Consider the following 13,431-nt stretch of genomic DNA (forward strand, 5'->3'; position numbering starts at 1 on the left):
CATTCTTAGCTAGAATTAAATTTAAACCAATTATTTTCAAAATTTTCAATTGAAATTATTTAAAAAAACTACATTATTTTCTAAAAACTTAAAGAAATTCATCAAAAGAATTTCATTAATTTAAACAAATTCAAAGAAATTAATTATTTTCTATATTTTAATAAAAGTCCTTGAATGAATTAAATTATTTTCAAGAATTGTAATAAAATTCTGAGAAGAATTTAATTACTTTCTAGAAATATTAATAAAATTCTTCGCGAAAATTCAATTATTATTTTCATCAATTAATTCTTTGAAAGGAATTCAATTATTTTCAAATTTTTTGATAATATTCTTTGCAAGAATTCAATGATTTTCAATACATTAATTTTAAAATTGAAAATATTTAAATAGAAAAATTATTAAAGAAGTTAGGGAATTAAAGATGCAAACAACTAACTTAAAACTGCGAACAGATTATTAATATAGATTTTTAAAACAAATTTTACAATTGATGAAAAATATTAATTTATATATTATTTTTTCCACTAATTTTTTAAAATTGTAAAATTAGTTTCAAACTGAAAATGTAATTTCAGGTTCCAAATTTGTTTAATCCTGAGGAGAAGGCTGAGATTTGTGAAAAAATGCGTCAAGTGGATCGTCAAAGGGAAAGAACAATGCAAACCGATGGAAGTCCAGTGGCACTTTTTAATTTGTTTGTTCAATTGGCTCGCGAACAGTTACACATTGTGGTAGCGATGTCAGCAATTGGAGATGGTTTTCGAAATAGAATCAGAAAATTCCCTGCACTCGTCAATTGTTGCACCATCGATTGGCTACAAGTGAGATTTTCAAATGAAATATCGAAAAATTTCAATAATTCTCTATTTACTATTTTACTATTCACTTCTTTTTTCCTGAAATTGACTTTCTTTTTATCTATTTTCTATTTTTTTTACAAATTTTTTTTATAATTTTCATTTATTTTTCTCTTTTATTTCATTGCTGACTTTTTAAAATTTTTTGTTTATACCGAAAATTCTTTTTCATATTAGCCATGGCCTGAAGATGCTCTATTGGCGGTGGCAACACGATTCCTCGGCGAAGTGGAACTAACGGAACACGAGAGAAAAGCTGGAATCGATATGTGTCAATTTTTCCACATTTCCACGCAAAATTTGAGTCGGGAATTTTTCGTACGCCTTGGACGGCAAACTTACGTCACACCAACTTCATATTTAGAAATGATTAATACCTTTAAAGACTTACTAAATAAGAAGAGAAGGTAACTTGAAATAAATTTTATTAATTATTATTTAAATATTTATTTACTTAATTCTGAAATTATAATTATTAATTATAATTAATTATAAAATTGTCATTATTACCTGAATATAATAAAACAAATTTATTTGTTAAATTAATTTATCAAATTAATTTATTGAATTAATTTGCTAAATAAATTTGTTTACTTTATTTTATTATGAAAATAATTTTCTTTCTCTCTTTTTATCTTTTCAAGTGAAATTCTTTTGGCGAAAGCAAGATACGAAGGAGGTCTTGGAAGATTAGATACGACTCAACAAGAGGTTCATGAAATGCAGGAAACGTTGAAACAACTTCAACCACTTTTAGTAACAGCTGCGCAGGATGTTCAAAAAATTTTAGCAACCGTTGAGAAGGAAAGTTCTGAAGTGGCAGAAATTGAAAAAATTGTTAAAGTCGACGAAGAAGCAGCTATGGTAAGTAAATTTACTCTCCGGGTATTTTTTTTCAGGTTTTAAATAAAAACGAAATAATTAAGAAAAATGAAAATGAAAGGAAAAACGTTTAATTAATAATTCTAATATTATTAATTTAAAAACAGGAAGTTGCTGGAAGAGCAGCAGAAATAAAAGCGGAATGTGACGCAAATTTATCGGAAGCTCTGCCTATTTTACAAAAAGCACAAGCCGCCCTCAACACTCTAACTGTAACCGACATTGCTGTTGTAAAAGCTATGAAAAGTCCACCAGCCGGAGTGAAATTAGTCATGGAAAGTGTCTGTATCCTTAAGGTAATAACAGAAAAAAAATTAAATCTAAATTTATTTTCACAAATTGTTCTTTATAATAATTTTTAATTCTTTTGTTTGGCCAAATTCTGCTGGCTCTGCTGGCAATAAATTAAAAAAAAATAATCAGCATCCCAGCAACAAATAAAATATGTAGACAACACTTTTTATTGTTTTAGGAAATGAAACCGGAAAGGATACAGCAGCCAGACGGAAGAATGGGCGATGATTATTGGAAGGTGTCATTAAAAGTTCTCAGTGATGTGAAATTTTTGGACTCGTTGATAAACTATGACAAGGACAATATTCCCGAGAGTGTAATGGATAAAATTCGCAAGCACTATTTAACGAATATTAATTTTGATTCGGATAAAATAAAAACAGCCTCAACTGCTTGCGAAGGTTTGTGCAAGTGGGTTTATGCAATTTCGGAATACGACAAAGTTGCCAAAGTCGTTGCACCAAAGAAAAAAGCACTGGCCGAAGCTGAAGCTGTTTATAACGATGCCATTGAAAAATTAAATATTAAAAGAACACAGTTACGATTAATTCAGGTATCATTGACAAATACTCCAAACTTTAATTGCAGAATCGAATCAAATTAAATAACAATAGTTTTTCTTTTTCATTATTATTATTTATTTATTTACAATATTAATAAATATAATAAATATAAACAATATAATAGATATAAAAAATATAATAATAATAGTAATAATAGTACTTGAAGAAAACTTCTGGTAAAATTAAAAATATGCTCAAATTGAAATTTTTTGAGTAAATTATGAAAAATGTAAATTTTTTTTACCAAATAGGAGAAACTTGGAGCCTTGGAAGAAAAGTTGTCAGCAAAGAAAGCGGATTATCAAGGAATGATGGATAAAGTTAGCGATTGTGAGCTAAAACTAAAACGAGCTGAGGAACTAATCGGTGGTTTAGGAGGAGAATACATCAGATGGTCTGATTCTGCTAAAATATTAGGAGAGAGGTATTTTAATTAAAGATTTTATATAATTCTTTTCAATTCCGATCTTCTTACTTTAAAATTGAAAGTATTTATTAAAATAAGTTTTAAGAAATTAAAATAATTACCAAAAAAATAGATAAAATTTAATTTTGTAAATGAACAAAAAAGAAAGAAGAGAATAAAAAAAGAAAAAATTTTTGTTTATAGGTATCATCGATTAACGGGAGACGTGATCATTGCCTCGGGAATTGTCGCCTATTTAGGACCATTCACAATGCCCTTCAGAATTCAACAAATTGAAAATTGGGTTCACCTTTGTAGCAGTTTGAACGTTATTTGCTCACGAGATTTTCAGTTACGTGACATATTAGGCGATCAAGTATTGATTAGATCCTGGAATATTGCCGGTCTACCGTCGGATACATTTTCCATCGACAACGGCATTATTGTCAAGTAATTAAATCAAAATATCAAGTTTAAATGTTTTTCTATTCTTTTTTTCGAAAGAAAAATTCCACATTAATAATCGTTGTATTCTGGTAATCTAATAGCAATTTAAAGTTAATTTTTGTTTGCTTCTTAGTTTCCTAAATTTAAAGAAATTTTCTTTTTGAAAATTTTCAATTTTAAAATCAATGTATTGAAAATCATTGAATTCTTGCAAAGAAACTTGTAAAAAAATTTGAGGAGAATAATTTAATTCCTTCGAAGAATTTTTTTATTTATTAAAATAATTGAATTCTTTCAATTTTTCGGACGAATATATTTAAAAATTGCATTGAAAGTAATTTAATTTTTATATAGAATTTTTAAAAAATATTTTAAGAATAATTGAATTATTTTTAAAGAATTTTAAATTTTTGTTGAAGTTGAATTTTATGGAAATTTTTGAAAATAATTAAATTATTCTTTAGTGTAATTTTATTTAAATTCGATTAAAAATAATTTAATTCCTGCAAAGAATTGTACTATTTCTAAAAATAATTGAATTCTTGAGAAGAATTTTACTATTTACAAAAAATAATTGAATTGTTTCGAAGGATTTATTAAGATTTTAGAAAATAATTGAATTGTTTCGAAAGATTTATTAAAATTTTAGAAAATAATTAAATTCTTTTGAAAATTTTTATAACGAATTAAAAAAAAATTGAATTCTTTTTTGAAATTTTATTGAAAATAATTAAATTTTTGCAAAGATTTTACTATTTAAAAAAATTATTGAATTGTTTAGAAGGATTTATTAAAATTTTAGAAAATAATTGAATTTAGAAGAATTTATTAAAATTTTAGAAAATAATTGAATTCTTTTGTAAAATTTTATTAAAAATAATTGAATTTTAGCAAAGAATTTTACTATTTATAGAAATAATTGAATTTTATTTTAATTTTAATATTGAACAATTTACAGAAATTCAAGACGATGGCCACTAATGATTGATCCCCAGGGCCAGGCAAATAAATGGATTAAAAATATGGAGAAGCAAAATAATATGAGTATCATTCGATTGTCACAGGCCGATTATCCGCGAATTCTCGAGAATGCCATTCAATTTGGTCAACCAATTTTATTGGAAAATATTGGAGACGAATTGGATGCAATGTTAGAGCCAGTATTGTTAAAATTGACTTTCAAACAAGGAGGAGCCGTTTGTATTAAACTTGGAGAATCTGTCGTCGAGTATAATATTGATTTTAGGTAACTAAAAAATTTTCTTTGCCCAAAAATTCTTTACCAAAAAACTAAACACAATATATTAATTAAACAGAAATTTTATTTTTTGTAACATTTTTATTACTTTTTATTTTTACATTTAAATTAAATTTACCTTGATTTATAATTTCAAATTTCTAATTTCTAATTTCTAATTGATTATCAATGTATTGAAAATAATTTGTGAAATTTTTGTTTGAAAATTAATTTTTCCATCTTTTTTTTAGACTATATATCACGACGAAAATGGGTAATCCGCATTACCTGCCGGAAATTGCGGTGAAAGTAACACTCCTAAATTTTGTTATAACTCCAGATGGATTAGAGGATCAACTACTTGGAATTGTTGTGGCGAAAGAAAGACCTGACCTAGAATCTGAAAAAAATACCCTTATCATTCAAGGCGCTGCGAATAAAAAGTATTTCCTTTATTTTTATAAATACCTATGATACAATTTTATTTCTCAAATTTAAATATTGCAAAAATATGCTAATTTTTCTTTTCTCAATTTATAACAATGGAGAATTTAACCATTTTAAATTTTTATTTTTTTCAAATTATTAATTAAATTAATTAAAGTACCGCTGAGTGATAAATTCGATTAATAGTTAATTATTGAATAAAATAATTAATTTATAGTAATTTTTGCAAAAAATTTCAAGTAGAAAAATATATTTTACGTTTTTTCAAAATTATTAGTGAATGGAAAAAAATTTTGTTGTAGACTTTTGAAGGAAACGGAGGACAAAATATTGGAAGTTCTGTCAGTGGCTGAGGGAAATATTCTGGAAGATGAGGAAGCGATTAATGTTTTGACTTCCTCGAAAGTATTGAGCAACGAAATCCAAGTCAAACAAGCTACTGCCGAAGTTACTGAGAAGTCGATCGATGCCACTAGATTGCAGTATAAACCGATAGCAGTGCATTCAACTGTTCTCTTTTTTACCACCGGTAATGCGAGATGCATCCAATATTTTTATTTTTATTAATTTCAGTTTTATCTAAAAATAATTCAACCGTAAAATAATTTAACAATAAAAAAAAGAGAAAAACAAGAAAAAATTGTCAATAATGTTCAAATTAATATAAAGAACGTATTTTCTCTTTTTCAAAAATTTTGACTTTCTTTTACTAAATAAAAGAATTTTTTTTTATTTTATTTTTATACTATAAAATCAAATATTTAAAATTTTTAAATTGAAAAAAATGTTTATTAAAAAAAAAAAGAATATAAAATTGTTGAAAAGTAAAAATATTCTAATAAATTCAAATTTTGTTTACAGAAATTTTGGCAAATATTGATCCTATGTATCAATATTCGTTGACGTGGTTCGTGAATCTCTTTAAAATGTCAATTGACAATACGGAGCCCCAGGAGAACGTGGAATTGCGATTAAATGATTTAACCAAGTATTTCACTTATTCCCTCTACGTAAATATCTGCAGGTCTCTATTTGAGAAAGACAAACTACTCTTTTCACTTTTGCTCGCCGTCAATTTGTTAAACAATCAAGGGGCAATTTTAAAATCTCAGTGGATGTTCCTATTAACCGGAGGCGTTGGTCTTGAAAATCCTCATGAAAATCCAACCGACTGGCTTCCAGTTAAATTGTGGAATGAACTCTGTAGACTCGATCAAGTCGAAGGATTTCAAGTTTGTATTTTTAAATTCTTAATAAATTTAAAACAAATTAATACACTTTTTTTTAAATTGAATAGTTAAATTTAATATTTTTTCTAAACAGCAATTTTTCTTTTAAGCCGACGAATTTTTAAAAAATACTGAAAAACAGCTCAAAAACTACTAAAAAATTACTAGAAAACTACTAAAAAAACTACTCAGAAACAACTAAAAAATTACTTAAAAAATTACTTTAAAAAACAAATTTTTTATTTAACCAAAAAAGTATAAATTAAAATAAAAAAAACTAGTAAAAATGTTTATATTTTATTTTGTGTACAGAATATCAGGGAGAAATTCATAAAAAATAGAGACGAATGGAAGGCATTTTTTGACGCAAAAGAACCTCAAGTGTCGATAATTCCAGAGCCATTCAATAATGTAACGAAATTTCAAAAGCTCTTAATTCTGAGATGCATTCGACCTGATAAAGTTATCCCCGCAGTTCAAGACTTCGTAGAAGGTTTGTTCAAATTTCTCTCAATTTTTTATTTTCACTTTTCATTAGATTGAAAGAATTTTTTTTTATCACATGAAAATTTAATTTATAACTTTACTACTTTACAACTTTACTTTAAAGACGATAAAAATTTTAAGAAATTTGACTATTTGCAAAATTTTTTATTTCCATTTGGTAAATTTTTGTCATTTAACTTTTTAAATAATTTTGCGAAGTATAATTAACAAAAAATTTGAAAGTAATTGAATTTTTTGAAGTATTTCTTTAAATTTCTTGAAAATAATGTAGTTTTTACTACATTATTGTTTTATTTAATTTTACTACATTTTAATTGTTGAAAATTTTGAAAATAATTGAAATTTACAGAGAATTTTATCAAAAATTCTGAGAATAATTGAATTTTTTAGAAAAATTTTTATTACAATTTTTAAAAATAATTGACCAAGTTCGAGAAAATTTATTAAAATTGTTTTACAAACAATTGAATTTCTAAGAAGAATTTTATTATTTTTGAAAGTAATGGAATAATTGTTTGGATAAATTTTATTGTACCGAATTATATTGAAAATAATTGAATTTTTGCGAAGAATTTCTTATTCTGAAAATGAATATAATTCTTTACAGAAATATTGAATGAAAATGTATAGAAATAATTGAATTCTTTCATAGAATTATATTAAAATAATCTAAAATAATTTAATTGCTTCGAGAAATTTTTATAAATTGTACTGAAAATAATTGAATTCTTTCAAGGAATTTTATTAAATTTTTTAAAAATAATTGAATTTTATCAAGAAATTTTATTGAAATTGTATTGAAATTGTAGCAAAACTTTTAAGAATAATTGAATTTTTTAGAAAAATTTTATTACAATTGTTAAAAATAATTCACCACTTTCGAGGAAATTTATTAAAATTATGTTACAAATAATTGAATTCCTAAGAAGAATTTTATTATTTTAAAAAAAAATTGAATTTTATCAAAAAGTTTTATTGAAATTGTATTGAAAATAATTGAATTTCTCGGAAGAATTTTATTACTTATGAAAAGAATTAAATTGGTTTGAAAAATTTATTTCAATTTTTTGAAAACAATGGAGTGTTTTTAATAATTTTAATTGAAAATTTTGGAAGTAATTGAATTTTATGAAGACATTTTTATAATAATTAACTCCTTTTAAACAATTTTATCATCATTTTTTATAAACTCGAACTTTTGACTACGTTCGAGAAAATTTATTAAAATTGTATTTGCAAATAATTGAATTCCTGAGAAAAATTTTATTATTTATAAAAATAATTTAATTCTTGCGAAGAATTTTACAATTTATAAAAATAATTGATTTGTTTCCAAGAATTGCATTAAAAGTTTGAAAAATAATTAAAGTCCTTCGAAAAATGTTATTAAAATTTTTTTTAAATAATTGAATTCTTGCGAAGAATTTTATTAAAATTTTGGAAAATAATGAGCAATATTTAATAATTATTAGCTATGTACTTAGTTAGTGAATTTTTTGAATTTTGAATATAGAAAATAGAGAATAATAGTATTCAATAAAATAATAAATAGAAAGAAATAGTAGGAAAAAAAAATTAAATTGTGAAATAGTATTTCTAAAAATGTTAATTTATAAATTTTTCAGCTCAAATGGGAACACAATTTGTCGATCCACCTCCGTTTGATTTGACAGCTTCTTATGCAGATTCCAACTGTTGCATTCCATTGATATTTGTCTTGACTCCTGGAGCGGATCCAGCGCAAGTGCTTCTTAAATTCGCTGACGATCAAGGTTTTGGAGGAAGTAGATTGTTCTCACTCTCCTTGGGACAAGGTGACACTATTTTCACTCATTACTTTCAAATATTTATAGCAAATTTTAATTTTTAATTTCAATTTTTTATAAAATGTTTTTAATTAATTTAAAGAAAAAATTTGTAATTGAATCAAAATTGAATATTGAATATTAAATACTATTAATATTAAAAATTGAATCAAATATTTAATTTTAATTCTGCAAATTTTAGAATTTTAGATAAAAATCGAGAGTGAAAAAAATTAGTGAATCAAATAAATTGTAAATTAATTTACCTTAATTAAAAATAAATTTTTAGGACAAGGTCCAATTGCAGTTCAATTAATAAACGACGGTGTGAAATATGGACATTGGGTGGTACTTCAAAATTGTCATCTCGCTAAAAGTTGGATGGGAACATTGGAAAAAATTTGCGAGGGTCTTTTACCGGACACAATTCATCCTGATTTTCGTCTATGGCTAACGAGCTATCCAGCTGAACATTTTCCCGTTTCAATATTACAAAATGGAATAAAAATGACAAATGAACCGCCAAAAGGATTGCGTGCAAATATTATTCGATCATATTTAAATGATCCAATAAGTGATGCAGAATTTTTTGAGTCTTGCAATCAAAGTGAAAATTTCAAGAAACTCTTGTATTCGCTGTGCTTTTTTCATGCAATTATTCAAGAGCGAAGAAAATTTGGTCCAATTGGATGGAATAAGCCCTATGAATTTAATGAAACAGATTTGCGTGTTAGTGTTCTTCAGTTACACATGTTTCTTGATCAATATGACGATGTTCAATTTGAGGCTCTTAAATATTTAACCGGAGAATGTAATTATGGTGGTCGTGTCACTGACGAATGGGATCGAAGGACTCTTATCACTATTTTGGAGAAATTTTACAATGAGTTTGTATTATTTATTTTAATATTTATTTTTGTATTACTATTTATTTTTATTATTATTTGTTTTATTTTTATAGTTTGTATTATTATTGTGTTTGCTTTAGAAGTTTTTTCTTTTCTTGTTAATTTTCTTCTAAAGAATTATTTTCTACATTTTATTTTAATTTTCCTCCGAAATCTTCATTTAGTGGAATTTCAATTATCAATTAATGTAACTTTTTAATTATTTTCTATTATTTCTTATTTATTTTAATTTTACTCCAAAATTTTCATTTCGTCGAATTTCTATTTGATTCAATTGCAATTATTAATTAAGAAAACTTTTTAATTATCTAACTTTCTGTTTATTTTAATTTTTATAAGGTAAAATTTTTATTATTTATTATTTTTATAAATTTTAATTTAGTTTTTACAGTTAAATTTTTGTCGTTAAATATTTATTTAGTTAATTTTTTATTTCGCTAAATCATTAAGTTAATTGTTCCAAAGAATTCTATACAATAATAATAATAAAATTCCTTCGAAGAATTTTATAATTTAGGAAAATAATTGAATTCTCGTCAAGAATTTTGTTAAAAGTTTTGAAAATTCTGATTAAATTCTTTTTGAAAAATTTCTTTAAATTTTTTTTAAAATAATGGAGTTTTTTTAAATTTTGAAAATAATTGAATTTTTTTAAAATTTTAGAAAATAATTAAATATTTGCAAAGAAATTTATTACTTATAAAAGTAATTGAATTTTTTTGAAAAATTTATAAAAATTTTAGAAAATAATTAAATTTTTGCAAAAAATTTTACTATTTGTAAATATAATTGAATTGTTCCAAAGAACTTATTAAAATTTTAGAAAATAATTGAATTCTATTGAAATATTTTATATCGAATTAAGAAAAGAATTGAATCCTTTCCTAAAATTTTTTTGAAAATAATTGAATTTTTTCGAAAACTATTATTAAAAAATTTTTTTAATTAAATTCTTTCATGAAATGTTATTAAAATTGTATTAAAAATAATTGAATTTTTACAAAAAATTTTACAATATTTCTAAAAAAAATTAGATTTTTCGAAAAAATTTTAGAAAATAATTGAATTTTTTGTTAAGTTTTATTAAAATAAAAAGAAATTGAATTTGTTTCATGAAATATTATTAAAATTGTATTAAAAATAATTGAATTATTGCAATGATTAAGAAAACAATTGAATTTTTTCGAAGGATTTATTAAAATTTTAGAAAATAATTTTGTTTAAAAATGATTGAATTTTTACAAAGATTTTACTATTTAAAAAAATAATTGAATTTTTTCGAAGGATTTATTTAAAATTTGGAAAATAATTGAATTCTTTTGAAATATTTTATAACGAATTAAAAAAAAATTGAATCCCTACGTGAAATTTTTTGAAAATAGTTTGATTTTTTGCAAAGATTTTACTATTTAAAAAAATAATTGAATTGTTTCGAAGGATTTATTAAAATAAAAAAAAATAATTTTGTTTAAAAATAATTGAATTACTGCAAAAAATTTTATTATTATTAAAAATAATTGAATTCTTATGAAGAATGTTATTATTTATGAAAATAATTGAATTCTTGCGAAGAATTTTATTAAAATTTTGGAAATTAATATACAAGAATAATTAATTAGTAAATTAGTTAATAATTGAATGTTTTAAAGTTTGAATCTGAAATTATTCAAATATTCATATTTGAAAATAAAAAATTTACTAATTATTTTGTAATAATTAATAATTTTAAGTGAATTGTGAATTAATATTCATTATTATTGAAAAAAATTCTCGAAAATAATTTTATTTACAGAATTATTCAAATTAAATATAAATTTTTGTTCTTAACTATTTACGAATATAAAAAAATTCTTTAAATGAAAATTTCATTATTGTGACTTGATTATTTATTTTAATCGAAAATAATTCTTTTTTTTTTGTTAATAAAACGAAACTTTTATTTAAAAAAAAAATTGTTGATGAATTTTTCAGGAGTTTATTGGAGGAAAAAACGTTTTATTTCGATGAAACGTCCGATATTTACTATTGTCCAAAAGCAAATGAATACGAGATTTATTTAGAGTACAGTAGAAAGCTTCCGCTCATCACAGCGCCGAGTGTATTTGGAATGAATGAAAATGCTGACATTATCAAGGACCAACAGGAGACGGAACTTTTATTCTCTTCTCTCTTACTCACTCAAGTATGTCGTTTTTTATTTAAATTTTGAACTGATAGAAAATTCTAATTGAAATTCTAATTACTTGATTTTAATATCTTGCGTTAAGGATCGAAAGGTAATTTTTTCTTCTCTATTAAAATAATGTATTTTTTAATATTCAAAAATTGAATATTATTTATATTTTAAATTTTAAATTTATTTAAATTATTTGTTTATTTAAATTTAATATTTATTTATTCAAATTTAATATTCATTTGTTCATGTTTAAATTCTGTTTCTATTTACACGCGACAGGATATTTGGGACTTTAGGGTAAGAACAGAAATTTTTTTTTCTTGTCTCGAGACAAAAGTTTTTTTAATTCTATATGTAGATAGTTTTTATTTGTTTTTTCTAATTTTTAATCACCTTGAATTGTAATTTTCACAGGAAACATCAACTGGAACGGGAGAATTGTCAAGTGATGATATTGTTTCTGGAGTTGCGACGGATATTCTCAGTAAACTTCCGAGTGACTATAATTTAATCGATGCACTTGACAAGTATCCAACATCTTACAATCAGAGTATGAACACTGTATTGGTTCAAGAAATGGGAAGATTCAACAAACTCTTGCAATGCATCAGAAGCAGTCTTGTAAATTTAAAGAGAGCAATTCGAGGTTTGAAAATAATTTTTTTTTACTTATACTTTCTTTATTTTATTTTTTGAAAATTTTCGATCGATACAAATAAGTTAATTACAATTATAATTTTTATTAATTATTATCAATTCAATGTAAAGAAAAATTTATGATTATCTCCACTTTTTTTGATGTAAATTCACTTTTATTGGAAATTTAAATTATTTGCTTATTTTTTTTTTTATTTAGACGCTTATATAAATTTACTTTTATTAAAAATTTTAATTATTTGCTAATTTTTGTTATATAGGCCTCATTGTTATGTCATTTGAACTGGAAGAGGTATTTGCTTCTATATTGACTGGAAAAATTCCAAATCTTTGGAAACAAAATTCTTATCCATCCTTAAAACCACTGGGAAGTTATATAATCGACTTTCTTGAGCGTCTCAAATTTCTCCAGGTTTTTATATTCTTGATTCCTTTTTTCATTTATCATTTTACAAATTAAAACAGTGAAACGATTATTTTATGATTTATATTTTTTATTATTAAATTTAAAATTCTACCGAAGAATTCAATTGTTTCTTTTAATAAAATTTTTATACATTCTTCATTCTTTCAATAATTTTAATGAAATTCGCTTCTCTAGAATTCAATTATCATCATAAAAAATAAAATTCTTTAGAAGATTTCAATTATTTTCATTAATAATAAAATTCTTCTGTGGATCTCAATTATTTTCAAGTATTCAATTATTTTCATAAATAATTGAATTCCTTACAGAATTTTAATTATTTTCAAAAATTTGAAACAAATTCTTTTCAAGAAATTCTTTCAAAGTAAAATTTATTGAAAAAATTTAATTATTTTTATAAATAGTAAAATTCTTTGCAAAAATTCTATTATTTTTGTAAATAATAAAATTCTTTTGAGGAATTCAATTATTTTCAATAGAATTTAAATAAAATTCAATAATCAAATGTTTAATTTCAATTATTTTGAAACACGATTATATGAAAATGTTGTAAGAAATTCTTCATAAAATTCAATTACTTTAAAAA

At 23.1% G+C, this 13,431-nt stretch overlaps 1 protein-coding gene across 1 annotated transcript in view; it reads left to right on the forward strand.

The window, feature by feature from the left end:
* Positions 1 to 13,431, forward strand: part of LOC122505465 (dynein axonemal heavy chain 7-like) — a 34,902-nt gene that overhangs the window by 18,823 nt on the left and 2,648 nt on the right. The window contains exons 24-42 of the mRNA XM_043617094.1: positions 579 to 824; positions 1,038 to 1,267; positions 1,505 to 1,724; positions 1,850 to 2,038; positions 2,215 to 2,589; positions 2,851 to 3,023; positions 3,210 to 3,455; positions 4,411 to 4,698; positions 4,941 to 5,132; positions 5,439 to 5,665; positions 5,998 to 6,368; positions 6,678 to 6,858; positions 8,498 to 8,686; positions 8,967 to 9,564; positions 11,557 to 11,767; positions 11,853 to 11,861; positions 12,041 to 12,058; positions 12,176 to 12,407; positions 12,679 to 12,830. Coding sequence (XP_043473029.1) covers positions 579 to 824; positions 1,038 to 1,267; positions 1,505 to 1,724; positions 1,850 to 2,038; positions 2,215 to 2,589; positions 2,851 to 3,023; positions 3,210 to 3,455; positions 4,411 to 4,698; positions 4,941 to 5,132; positions 5,439 to 5,665; positions 5,998 to 6,368; positions 6,678 to 6,858; positions 8,498 to 8,686; positions 8,967 to 9,564; positions 11,557 to 11,767; positions 11,853 to 11,861; positions 12,041 to 12,058; positions 12,176 to 12,407; positions 12,679 to 12,830 — 4,347 coding nt within the window. The remainder of the gene's footprint in view (positions 1 to 578; positions 825 to 1,037; positions 1,268 to 1,504; positions 1,725 to 1,849; positions 2,039 to 2,214; positions 2,590 to 2,850; positions 3,024 to 3,209; positions 3,456 to 4,410; positions 4,699 to 4,940; positions 5,133 to 5,438; positions 5,666 to 5,997; positions 6,369 to 6,677; positions 6,859 to 8,497; positions 8,687 to 8,966; positions 9,565 to 11,556; positions 11,768 to 11,852; positions 11,862 to 12,040; positions 12,059 to 12,175; positions 12,408 to 12,678; positions 12,831 to 13,431) is intronic.

The sequence above is a fragment of the Leptopilina heterotoma genome, unplaced genomic scaffold, assembly GCF_015476425.1.
Source record: "Leptopilina heterotoma isolate Lh14 unplaced genomic scaffold, ASM1547642v1 Lhet_36, whole genome shotgun sequence".
NCBI classification, from domain to species: domain Eukaryota; kingdom Metazoa; phylum Arthropoda; class Insecta; order Hymenoptera; family Figitidae; genus Leptopilina; species Leptopilina heterotoma.